At 42.8% G+C, this 13,088-nt stretch overlaps 1 protein-coding gene across 1 annotated transcript in view; it reads right to left on the bottom strand.

Moving 5' to 3' along the window:
* Window positions 1-576: 576 nt before the first annotated feature.
* LOC306827188 (voltage-gated inwardly rectifying potassium channel KCNH6-like) overlaps window positions 577-13,088 on the bottom strand; it is a gene marked incomplete at its 3' end in the record, with an annotated part of 35,361 nt that continues 22,849 nt past the window's right edge. Inside the window, exons 8-22 of the mRNA XM_079348858.1 lie at window positions 7,574-7,746; window positions 7,128-7,266; window positions 6,882-7,019; window positions 6,544-6,698; window positions 5,798-6,039; window positions 4,506-4,705; window positions 3,849-3,936; window positions 3,506-3,670; window positions 3,270-3,391; window positions 3,024-3,095; window positions 2,542-2,641; window positions 1,537-1,639; window positions 1,317-1,462; window positions 974-1,208; window positions 577-799 (exon numbers count right to left, since the gene is read on the bottom strand). Coding sequence (XP_079204984.1) covers window positions 577-799; window positions 974-1,208; window positions 1,317-1,462; window positions 1,537-1,639; window positions 2,542-2,641; window positions 3,024-3,095; window positions 3,270-3,391; window positions 3,506-3,670; window positions 3,849-3,936; window positions 4,506-4,705; window positions 5,798-6,039; window positions 6,544-6,698; window positions 6,882-7,019; window positions 7,128-7,266; window positions 7,574-7,746 — 2,301 coding nt within the window. The remainder of the gene's footprint in view (window positions 800-973; window positions 1,209-1,316; window positions 1,463-1,536; window positions 1,640-2,541; window positions 2,642-3,023; window positions 3,096-3,269; window positions 3,392-3,505; window positions 3,671-3,848; window positions 3,937-4,505; window positions 4,706-5,797; window positions 6,040-6,543; window positions 6,699-6,881; window positions 7,020-7,127; window positions 7,267-7,573; window positions 7,747-13,088) is intronic.

Genomic DNA, 13,088 nt, shown 5'->3' with positions numbered 1-13,088 from the left:
ATCGGAAACCCACACTGTTTCATTATTTGCACCTTTTCGCTTCTGCAACACCTGAACACTGTAAAAACACACATCAGGAAACCCCTCTGATGGCACTGTTGGCTTCAGTGTGAAAGCACAGAGGCTGTATGACACTACATCAGTGCATGAAATCAGCAAGATGTGCTCCTCTTGATAACTGTACTCCAAACATAAGACATCCTGAAATCATCCAAAGAAAATACTCGTGAATGGAAATAACTGTGCTACAACTACACTTTCACTAAATGCACTATTTTGCAGTGAACGCTGATTCTGCACATTTTGAGCTAAAAGGTCATGTCTGTAAGCAAGAATATATACATTATATTTATCCAGTGTAACAATTGCATACTTTTATCATTCATCAGTATATACCTTAATATGGTTTACTAAACTAATGTTGTGTAAGTTACAATCAAGTAGGATAGACAGTGATGAAAAAGTGGGTTTTGTATTTACATCCCATAATAAAAATAAATCTACTTCTTTGTGATCCTTTGTGTAGTGTAGTGTACACTTTGCGTTTGCTCGCTCTCTGGGGTTTTGTCTCTGTGTTTACTGGGGTGCTGCTGCTGGTGTTTGGTGCTTGGTGACCTCATCGGTGTGTGTGGGGGAGGTCGGGGTCAGGGTGGCAGAGGAGGAGGTTGGGGACTGGACGGGGGAGGAAGGTGCATCAGTTGTAGTTGTCAGCGTGCTGTAGGAGGGTGGGATCATGGAGGTCTGTCTCTGCAGCAGCTGCATGATGGTCCCGATGTCTGCTGACATACATGTCTCCAACCTGACGAGCACACAGAATCAAACAGATAAACCAGGCTGTAGGTCTACAACTATGTATGTAAAATTCATGAAAAAGAAGAGTGGTGATATATAGCGATGAGGAAGAGTTGTGATAAACAGCTGTGATGGGGTGATGAAGTGCGGTGACTGAGAGCGGTAATGAGCTGTCATTGACCTGGTGATCTGATTCTGCAGGGTCTCCAGCCTTTTCTCTAACTCCATCCTCTGCCTCCTAGAGACGACAGCTGGAGGAGGAGGAGGACGAGGGCTGGACGGACAGGGGGAGGTGCAGGCCAGGTCAGGAGGAGGTGAGGGGAGGCTGTGGGAACACGGCACCTCCTGGTATCTCTGTTCCTCCCGGCTCTCTGAGCCCCAGAACGTTAAGATGTTGGACACTCCTGATAAAGCATCTAGATCATAAACACAGAAGATACACACAGTGAGAAACACACACACACACACTTTCACAACAAACACACAAGTGTATATCTGTGTTACACATTTGTGTCTCCACCTGCCTGTCACAGTGTTGCAGCCGCTCTCTCTCTCCTTGATGTCTGAGCTCCTCGCTGCGTTTGGAGCATCATGGTGTCTGGAGGTGGGATCAGGACTCGTCACCTGCTCGTCCTCCTCCTCATCCTCGCTGGAGAACACAGGGCCGTACCTGCACAAGCACTCAGGTGAGAGGTGTGTTCAGAAATAAAGCAGCAGATGAACGTGTGTGTTGTTGTTACTCACAGTGTGTATTTATGATCGTCTTTGTTGTGAGCGTCACGCTGCTCCCGCTTACTTCTTCTACTCCTGTAGGTCACTCTCTGTCTGCTCACTGAGACCGTGTCACCTGACAGGGACACAAACACACAATCTGAAGAAATTCACACAACCAATATGAATTTGCAACAGAGTTGTCAGGAGCTGGTGCTGATCAAAAAAAATAAACAGTGAAGAAAAAAAAGACGTACTAAAGTACAAAAAACTGCAGTTCCTTAAGTGGCCACTAGAGCCAGTCTCATGCAGTGAGTCGATCCCCACAGAGCCCGATGTTTAAAAGTCAAACTTAACAGCAGAAATTAACATGTTTACAGTCTGTCTGAGCTGTGTTTGTGCTGTCGGGGCCTTTTGAAGACGTTTTTCCCGAAAAAAATTCCTGATGTGTTTCCATATTCATAATGTAATGCATCAGTCATTTTATTGTACATTGCGACCTAAAGGCAGGATAAGTAATTTTCGAAAACAAGCATGATTTTGAAAGTATCATTCCCTCTGTGCTCCATCTTCACCCACGCCCTCCCCTCTGTGCTCCCTCAAAAGCCACGCCCCTCACTTACATGCACTAACACCATTGGTCCAGAAGAGGATTACAGCGTGGTAGAGAACGAGCAGGGAGAGAGGGAGGCCTGATCTCGTGGTGGACATTGGTCAAAGTTTTTTACAGGCTTACAGCCGCTACAGATGACAGAAGTTTTTAATCTATTTTTCAGGGAAATTATTAAATTCTGTCCGGACCAAAAGATTTCAAACAAAATCTTGAAAAGTTTATCTGGACAAAATTACCAACCCTGCATTTAAGCAAAAACCAATGCAAACAAAAAGAGAAGTTAAAAAAAATAAGAAAGTACATCATTTCAATAGAAGTATCTACATTTCCCCACCTTACTACATAAACAACCTCTGGGAATGAAAGAAAGGAAGCTAGGTCGCTAAGCAGAATGTATGAATGGATGGATGGATAGAGTTTGTTACCTGTGTGTGAAGAGGAGAGTTTATGCTTCCTCCATGGTCTGTTAAACACCCCACAGTCAGAGTCTTCTCTACCCAGCAGACCGACACCTTCATTGTTCACCTGCACACACACATGGAGAGAACATGAACCACAGAAACTGCATTTAAATCAACAGGGTTTGTAGAAATACTCTCTTTAGACTAGTGGTCTGGTGTGACAGATTATCCCTGGTGTGTTGATGCAGGTTAATCACACATTTATTTAATCTATCTATCTATCTATCTATCTATCTATCTATCTATCTATCTATCTATCTATCTATCTATCTATCTATCTATCTATCTATCTATCTATCTATCTATCTATCTATCTATCTATCTATCTATCTATCTATCTATCTATCTATCTATCTATCTAAAAAAACTCTTTTTTAGGACTTTAAGTCAAACCTTGAATTCACAACGTTTCTGTCGGATGTGAGATGTTTCCAGGAGTGACTTACGTCTCGGAGGTTGAAGGTGATCTCTAAGTTTGACCAGAAGTATTTACAGAACTCAGGATACATGTCCAGAACCTGCAGACACACACACACACACACACACACACAGTTAATACTTAATTTGAACAGTCGGTTTAAAGTAACGTGATTTATGCAGCACATATATCAACTTTGTTCATCAGGTAGTCCAGATGAGACTTCCTCCGTTATCAGCCTTTCTGTCTTTTGCAGATGTGTAACAGGTGCTACCTCCATCATGTCTTCTCTGTAGATTGTGTGCAGGTCGCAGTAGGTCAGAGCTCGGACGTCAGCGCTGGATTTTCCTGGTAGAGCCTGGAGGTTGATGGGCTCCCCGAAGACATCGTTCTTCCCTGCAGGAGAAGAGAACGATGATTTGACCGTTCTGCCTGTGGTAGGAACTGAACATATAAATGAACAGTAAATAGAGGATATATTGTATACCTGTGTGTCGTACCATCACCTACCCAGTATGGCCACCACAACGTCTCCTTTGAGGATCTCGATGGACCCTCTGGATATGAAGTACAGAGCCGATATCAGGTCTCCGGCGTGGACCAGTGTGTCACCTGGGGGGGCATGGGTGGTCTTAAACCTCATGGCCAGAGCCCTCAGACACCCTTTGGTGGATCCTACACCCAAAGCACAAACAATACAAAAACTTTGTTTCCGAAGCTGCTTGTTGTAACAGAGTGCACCTGACATTATGATGGTCGCCTCTGCAGGAGTATGTGCTCACTTGTATGCACCTTAAATGTGGGGTATCTGTGTTTTCTGCACTCTGATTGTGTGATGACAAACAGCAGTTACCTTTGAAAGCCTTGCAGTTCTGCAGCAGGGACCTGTTCAGGTGGAGACAGATGTCCGCCTGCAGACACTCGGGGAAACCTTTCAAAACCTGACAGACGGAACAGATTGATCAACAACAAGAAACCCTGAAACATCAGCTGGTGTTACTTCTGTTCAGTGTTGGAAGCAACTCAACTACTCTTTGTGGTAACTAGTAACATTATCTAGTTACTTTTTGGATTCAGTAACGTCGGTACAATGAAAGGCAATTGTTACTCATGACTTCAAATGAAATATGCGAGAAGTAGATGAGATTAAAGTTTATTGACATAGATGCTGCAGGCGAGGTTACACTCATGTCAGCGTAGTAGCATCCTGAGAGAAAAACCATTGAGTCTAGTGAACACACACACACACACACACACACACACGCTGACGATCATTCAGACGTGAGCTTTCTGTCTCGCTATTCTCATTATCAAGCGTTAATTTTCCCAGCTCAAGTTAAACAACAGGAACAAAAGTAAATCAACCCAGACTTCGCTTTCTCCGGAAACACTTTCCAGCTCCTCCTGAGGGATTCTGAGGTGTTCCCAGGATAGACGGGATATATAATCCCTCCAGCCTGTTCTGAGTCTCCTCCCAGGATCAGATGACCTTAAAGTGTCCCGTACTCACCGCGTTCATGTCGATCCCGTTGGTGTACGACCAGGCGTGTTGGAAGTACTCCTCGAGGCGCTGCCTCAGAGGGTTGGGGATCTGGTGAAAGCGGATGAACTCCCGGACTCTCATCATTTGAGCGTGGTAACGAGCCGTACCAGAGTAAAGCCGCTGAATGATGGCCGACACGTTACCGAAGATACTGGCATACATCAGAGCTGCAGGGCGCACACAGACACCTCAATCATTGTTCTACCAGAAAATAACTACGACAATCCACAGGACTGAAGACGCTCTGTCAGACATCAATACAAAATCAAGCATGTGGCTCTCTAAGCTTTAATTGGCAGCGCTTATGCTAGCTTGTAATCAACTGGTAACAAAGCAAATACATAAAGTAAAAAGTATTATACAGTAGGCTACACTAAGCATACGCAAAAGTTCACATTTTATTTCAGCTTCACTATGATACAATTATGTTCCTAAAAAGGGGGTGGCAACACTGCACACTTGTTTAAGTTACGTTAGCTAAACTTTTCTTTTCTTTTTTTATGCACCGGCTACAAAAATAATTCAATTTCTAATCAAACAAGAGCACAGCCCAGACGGACAGACACAAAGAGATCAGATCATGCAGTGAATATTCAACTCAAAGGAAAATAACAAAGAGCCATAAGCAGCTGAACAGTATGAAACATAAGATGAAGAGATTTATTAACTTTATTGAAAACCTCTTTCACATGGACGTCACTCCAGCAATCACACAGCTCTGCCCTTTTAACCTTACAGCTCTGAACGTGTCACAGCTCTCAACGGGAGATTAAAGTGCATTGTAGTGTGTTTAATGTCATATGTTTATTTGTATTGGGAAAAGTATGAAGCCACACACTTCACCATTCATTGCCTGAGCTCACTGACAATGGCCATTGTATTGCATCATATCATACAGTATCGCATTGTACAAACGACATTCTCAAAGTTGAACTTAGGGCAGGTGTTGGTGACACTTCTGCAGTTTTGTATGTGAGGCACTTTAAAATCGTTCTCTATAAAAAGTGATGTATTTTCTTAATGAGCACATACACACGAGTGAACACTTTCTAACCATGATTAAAATCTAACTAATGCGCATTCTGAACATCTGACAATGATGGCAACGAACTACAAATAGAACAGAAAAATCCTGAAAGTCACAATCACCTCTCAAACCTTTGTTAAACCAGTCAGGTGTTTCAGACTATGGGACGTATGGATCACAGGCAGTCCTTACGTCAAATCAAACTTCTGACACGGTTTGGTGATTGACTGACCTCCGACGAGCATGACGCAGATGGAGAAGATCTTTTCAGAGTTGGTGTTTGGGGAGACGTTCCCGAAGCCGACGCTGGTCAGACTGCTGAAGGTGAAGTACAGCGCGGTGACGTATTTATCCCTGATGGAGGGACCCGACCCGATGATGGACTCATTGTACGGCTTCCCCAGATGGCCGCCCAGCGTGGCCAACCAGCCGATCCCAGCCGAGGTGGTCAGCTCCACGTTACCTATGGCGAACCTGGGACAAGAAAAGAACATCTGAACCTTTTAATTATACACACTCAAACAGGAAACAACGTTTTCATTTAGCTCATACGCGGAGAAAAACTATTTTATATATTAAACTCAAACAGAAATAAAATCTACTTTTTTCAACTGATCTTTAAAAAAAGAGACGCACTGAATGTTATTGTAAGCTTGTGTTTTCAATTGTTCTGCTTGTACTCTGTCCGCTGTGACTCAGATTTAATGCTGCAGTCTGGTGTGACGAGAAGCGCTGAAGCTGTAGCACAGGAAATCTGTGTAAGCAACAACACGAGCAAATCTCAGGCTCAGGAGCTAAACCATCATGAGCCTGGTGGGAAAGTTCAGGTCTTGTGCCCTTTTCTATTCATAGGTATGGGGGGTTCACTTAAAGGTTACCAGGAAAATGCAGACCAAGGCATCGAAACGAAACGGAAAATAAACAAAACAAAACATTCAAACAGAAAGGAAAAGTGTCGTGCGTGTGTGGATGATGTACCAGATGCACGCCAGCCAGTGTGCGATGAGGGCGAAGGTGCACATAAGGAGGAAGAGGACGGCTGCCCCGTACTCTGAGTAGCGGTCCAACTTCCTGGCTACACGAACCAATCGCAATAACCGAGCCGTCTTCAGTAAGCCAATCAGAGTGGTGGTCTGGACAGAAGAGGACAGCAGCGTATGACCATGTCAGAATATAAAGAAGTGTCCCGATTTTCTCTCCTCTGTCTTTGCTCCTTGTTTCCCGGCAGGATTTTCTCTCCACTCTCTCAGTTTTTACCCAGACCTCACCCTCTCGTCTTCGTCTAACCACCTCCTCTCTACCTCCCTCCTCCCTACCTCTCCCTCTCCTCCTCCTCTAACCACCTCCTCTCCTGAGCGGTAGATAAGGAGGTCAAAGGGAATGGCGGCCACCATGTCGATGAGGAACCAGCCTTTAAAGTAGTGCACGGCGATCTTGATAGACTGACTCACCACCTGAGGACACACAAAGCAGACACTGTTATTAATGTAGCATTAGCTATGACAATTTGGCACTGTGCATTCACTCTGCAGTCACACAGAGTAACTTAATGATCAGGTCACCTCGTCATTAGAGTTCACATATGTGGTCCTGAAGTTGATGAGGATGTCAACAATAAACATGATGTCCACGATCAGATCCACCACATTTAGGGGGGAGCACGAGTACCCACAGGTCTGCATGGCTGCCTCCTCCTGGTCACTGAAGGAATGACAGAGACATAAGGCTTATCAATAAAGACTTATCGATAAAGACCTATCAATAAAAGGGATTTTATCCAAAGAGAATGGACGATCCCATCAACTCCATTTGTTCTGCATGGCTGTCTGCTGCTGCTCATTCAAACTATCCTTCAATTCTTCTCGAGTCTACTGAGTGTTGTTTTTGTCCAGCAGGGGGCGGACAAAGACAGAAAAGGGTCTCAGAATAGTTTAAGGTTTCTCAATGAACTGGACTCTTTGCTTTCAACATTTACTCTTCGGAAAAAATGGTGTAAGTCTGCACCCACCTGAGCAGAAAAGTGGCAGAATAAGGAGTGAATATGGCAGTATAGATCACTAAGAGCAGGATGACCCAGTCCCAAACGGCCTTAAAGGGACTGTAGTGGAGGATGGTCCACTTCTGGATCCTCGGGGTCTGCAGCTTATACTCTGGTAACACATCAGCACCCAGAGACAGCACCTAGAGAGAGAGAGAGAGAGAGAGAGAGAGAGAGAACCATATGATTCTAGACTGGGTCTGAAACCGCCGACTTTCATACTATTCAAACAATATGTGACATCACAGTGAGTATGTTGTATATCTGAAATCATTTTATGCTCAATGCTTTTAACGTTTGAATCACTTCTATGCTTTTTTAACTCAATTGCTTTTTTTTGGAACAAATTCAACAAGTCAAATTTCTTGTATGTGAAAATACACCTAACAACAAACAGGATTTTTTCACCTGACTCATAGAAAGGCTCAGAAGTACTCTAAACGTAGTACCCACTCAAACCCATGTTCACTTTGCCCATGACCCTTTTTATTTAAGACAAAACATCATTTCTACATCAAAAAGACTTGTCAGGGTCTATCAGATTATAAAGATAAGTGCTGTGATCAGGCAGTATTTAAATAAGGTTTTACACAATTAAATACGCTTTGAAATAATGGAAAATATCAGATAATAAATATACTTCTCATTTACACATTTAAAGCTACAGACACAGAAACAGCCTGTTCTGAGCAGGGCTGAAATTGAGACAGGATCAAATCCAGGAACAGAATGGATACTGTGTGACCTTAAAAAAAGATTTATAAAAAATGAGACACAAGAATATAAAACAAGCATGAAATCAGTGTGCATTGGTGAGGTCAAAGCACTGTTGTATCTGAGCATCATTAGGTAACCTGTAATTCATTCGTGATCCGTTAAAAATGAACCTGCTTCTGTCTTTTGTTGGATCACAAATAAGTTAGAGGTTGTTTATTGATACCCAGACCCACTCGGGTTATTAATCCCTCTGATTTATTCAGAATAAAAAGGTACACAGAATGAGGTCATTGAAATAGTTCTCTTAAGACCACTCCTTCTTACCTGTAGGTGTCTATATATAGCCCCCTCCCCTTATTACGGTCATATCAGGGTCTCTGAGGGGACATGGGGGGGCTGGTTTCTTCAAAGTCAGCACGTTCTTACAGAACATCCATTGCTACTGGGTCAGGATTTGACCATGTAACTGATCACCATGGAGACAGGGTGGATTTCTCAGCTAAACATCCATAAAAACCTGTTTTCAACTTTCTTTTTTACTGGCCTAAAATGACCTAACAGATTTACATCCGTAACCACCTGATAAATTAGCACTAATAGCCTCTCTCTCCTCTCCAGCCTCTCTCAGCCAGATACGGTCACAATGAAGTGTTTAACTTCTCGTGGGGTATTTTAGTCTGCTACTACTTTGACTGACATGAAGGCCATGAATGCTTTTTCCACCACTGCTGACTCGTTACTTCCCCCTCATCCACAACATCGATTAAAATGAGTCACATGCTTTGTATTCACAAGATGCCCATGATCTAAGACAATGTGTCTCCAAATCTGCTTTTCTGAAAACCTTCCTCTAACACTCACAGTTGCAGACCTCCAAGAACTTCATCTGATTGCTCCTGATGCTGCTGTTTGAAAACAGTGACACTGACACAGCATCTGAGCCTCATCATATCCCTCTCGTCCAATTAGATTGCTTAGTGGGAACTAAGCGTAGTAGGCTATAAATCACAGTGTCAATAGGAGTGCTCTTTTAAAATTAAAGCTGAACGAATACATGTATTTCTATGTCACTTATATGAAGAGACTTTACATTCTTAAAATGCATCTCTAAAAGTAAAATCACTGATAACTGTTGAACATTTTTCAGCAGAAGCTTTGAGGATATTTTGTGTTCATGAGCGACACATCTCCCTTACTTCCTGCCTTTGAAGTTCACATGTTAGATGTCATTAATGGGGTCAGTGGACATCTAATTATTGGAGAGAACTGTTGACACCAGGTGTTCATATATCACCTTACACACACACACACACACACACACACACACACACACACACACACACACACACACACACAGAGGGCGAGGAGGAGGAGGAGGAGGTGTGAACAGTGTAATTAATGATCTGTGAGAGTTGTACTCCTCTGGGCTCTGACTTGAGACTCCAGCAGAGATGCACAACTGCACACACACTCACATGTCACAAGACTCCTGGATGGACCTCGAGGCACCTTTTTCTTCATTTCAGATTATTTAAATCTGTCATAAATGTAAGAACAATGCTGATCTTTTTGATCAGACTTTATGAATTTACCCAAGGGGATGATAAAAGTTTCTATCTATCTTGAGTGATTATTATATACAGTCATACATGTCTGCAAAGTATGATGTTTTTAAATGAATTGATCATATGTAGGGCCTTGTTAACACTTAATTTTGTGATAAAAAAAAAAAAGTGTGTGCTGTTCTTTTGAATTAGTGTGAAAGCACCAAAATGCAGCACACAAAAACAGATTCATGAATGATTAGTGTTGACTCTCAAAACACATTTTATGTCACCGTCAAACGTGGCGTTAGAGTACTCACACATGGGGAATGATGGGCAGGAGGAATTGGTGATAGTTCTTGTCCTTTTTTTTTTTTTTTAACTGAAAATGAACAAAAACTGAACCTAAGGATCAAAATGTGTACATGGTTTGAATATGGGTTGTTGATGTTACAGAGAGAGCAGCAGGTGTAAAAAGCGAGTTGCTGTGGGTGTCGTGCTCCCTTCTGCATCGGCTATCGTTTTGTTCCAGTGACGATCCACAAAGAGCGCGCTTGGCTGTCCTCCGACGCCCACACCACTGACATAGTGACTGTAAATATTTCAAATTAGAGTGACCCTGACATTCATACAAACAGATCTCATCACTCGTAACACAACTTCCACCACAGCACACCTGACAAGATCCTCTTCAGAAACATCAATAATCAAGACTTTGATTAGGATTGTTGGATGAAGGGAACCGGGCCAACAATAAGCATGATTATCTTTTTGTGTGAACCCCGCCTGAAGACAGCAGCTTAAACCCATTAATAGTGCTTTTACAAGGAACACACAGGCACACACACACACACACACACACACACACACACATGCACACACACACACTGCCTCTCACCTCATGAGCGACCACTGAGGATATTCGTACGGCTCTCTTCACTTTGTTGTTTCTGCGATCGGTGTCATCTTGAGACACACAGCTCTCCACCACTCTCACCGAGGACATCATCAACCCGTTTATACAGGTCTGATATTGTTCACGGATCCTGTCCTGACTTTTCTTCTTCTTTGTCAGAGATTGGATGTTTCACTCTCTTATCTTTCTGTATGTTTTCTCTCTTCTTCTTTTGCTCTTTCTTGTCTTCTCTGTTTATTCCTCTGATTGACTCTTCTCTCTCACTTCTTTTCTTCCTTACTCCACTGTTCTCTCTGAGAGTTTGTCCCACCGTCCATTAACAGCATCAACGACCGACTCCTTTTTCCACTCACAGAAAATTGCTTGCACTTTCTTAGCTTGTTATTGGTATTTGACTGTATTTTAAACCATACTGTTGCATTTGTAGAAGAAATGTTCATGCGATTTTGTCGAATCCGTTCATTTGATCTTCCTTCATGGTGCCAAGTTTAGCCTGAGGAACCTTATAAACCCTGTCTGTAGATGATCAGCTCACACGTCTTCAGATTCTCCTTTCATGAATCAGCAGAGTCCAGTAACAAATATATACTGTATATGAAAACCATCCTGAGATCATCCTTAGGTCATGTTTCCTCAGCTGATCAGAACAGAAGTTAAAGGTCAATCTGTTAGTCGTAGTGACACACTCAGCGTGAGTCAACAGCTGTCTTCACAGAGTAAGGTTTGTAATCTGAAGTTAAAAGAACACTTCTTGTTTTCCATCTCTCAGTCTGATCTCTGGACCAGCTTTAAATCCTTTTCTTTAGATCCTCCTCAGGTCTCAGGTCCTCCTCAGGTCTCAGGTCCTCCTCAGGTCTCAGGTCCTCCTCAGGTCTCAGGTCCTCCCTCAGGTCTCAGGTCCTCCTCAGCTCTCCGGTCCTCCTCAGGTCCTCTCTGACCCATTGTGCTGCTCTCACTCCACCCCTCTCTCTCTCTCCTTCCCTTTCACTCCCCCTCCTCTCTCCTCTTCACCATCCTCTGTCCTCCAATAGCAACTCTATTAACACCTAAACCATGCTTTCAGTTTGAGGACATTGAGTAACACGTGATTTTGAAAAGCACAATAAACTGAAGTTTATTATTGTCAACAAGGAAAATCTACTTTATTAACATTCAAATACATTGGCTTTTTAAATCCAAACAGAGTCAAATGTATTTTAAAATTTGGAAATCAGTCAAGTCAAAAGACAATCTCAAAGAGAGAGTGCAGTGATTTTATAGCAAAGCAAACACTGATGGGAGCAGGGACAGCTTCAGTTTAAGAATTAAACGTCGGGGGAATTGAAGGTGTTCATGTTGCCTTTTTATTTAATCAGGTGCTGAATGATGCCTGCTTCAATGAATGATACAATACATCCCCTTAAGCCAGGCAAATGACTGTAAGGTTTACGACAGCGAAAGCTCATGACCTGAGCTGAGAGGGCAGCGATCGGCTGCCATGACACCCTGCACAACCACCGTCGTGTGATCGCACAGCGTAAAGTAAAGAGACTTTTGTCTTTGACTCCAGTGCTGCCTCAATATAATCAGTACACAACAATCTTCATGTAAAACAGAGAGCGTGGAACAATGAACACCACAAACAACACATATTGCACATGACGTGAATGGCAGTGAGGTCAGTGAAGCATCCAGTTTGATTTGAAGGAGCGCTCAAAAGGATGCACAAATGGGCCTAATAAGTACACAGAAATATCTTATAGGAGAATGTAACATGGAAGCTGTGTTAACACGGAAATAATGCGAGAAAATACATTAAATAAACATAGTTACCATGGTAACACTCAGTTTAACTTCGGTGATGTGAAGTGACTCTGCTGCTGTTCACATTTATTTTAGGAAAGAAGTCCTCTAAAAAGCCTTATGTCTACTCTGTGCTAATTACACACACACACACACACACACACACACACACACACACACACACACATGTTCAAGGTGACGTCCTCTCTGTCAGTAAGAAGACACAGTGAGAAATAATGAATCACCTTAAAGCTCAACACTTCATTTCCTATCATCACGGTCAGCATCATCACCAGATAATCAATGTTTATCTGACATTACTTTTATTTGTCTTTATATTCATCACAGTCACAAAGGATGAAAGTGAGCTTCAAGTCACAGAGACAGAAACCCAGATTGAATTTCAGTGTGCTTGTATAAGTCAGACGTCCTCTGAACTGAACCAGAGGACGTCTGCGATGTCATCAAAGCGCCCCCCCCAGCCATGCTAAATTAACTATATGATATCAGCAGGTGCTCCTCGTTA

Source organism: Symphodus melops, assembly GCF_947650265.1.
Source record: "Symphodus melops genome assembly, chromosome: 7".
In the NCBI taxonomy this organism is placed as follows: Eukaryota; Metazoa; Chordata; class Actinopteri; order Labriformes; family Labridae; genus Symphodus; species Symphodus melops.
Note: the sequence above shows the minus strand (reverse complement) of the source record. Positions and strands in the feature narration are given on the sequence as shown.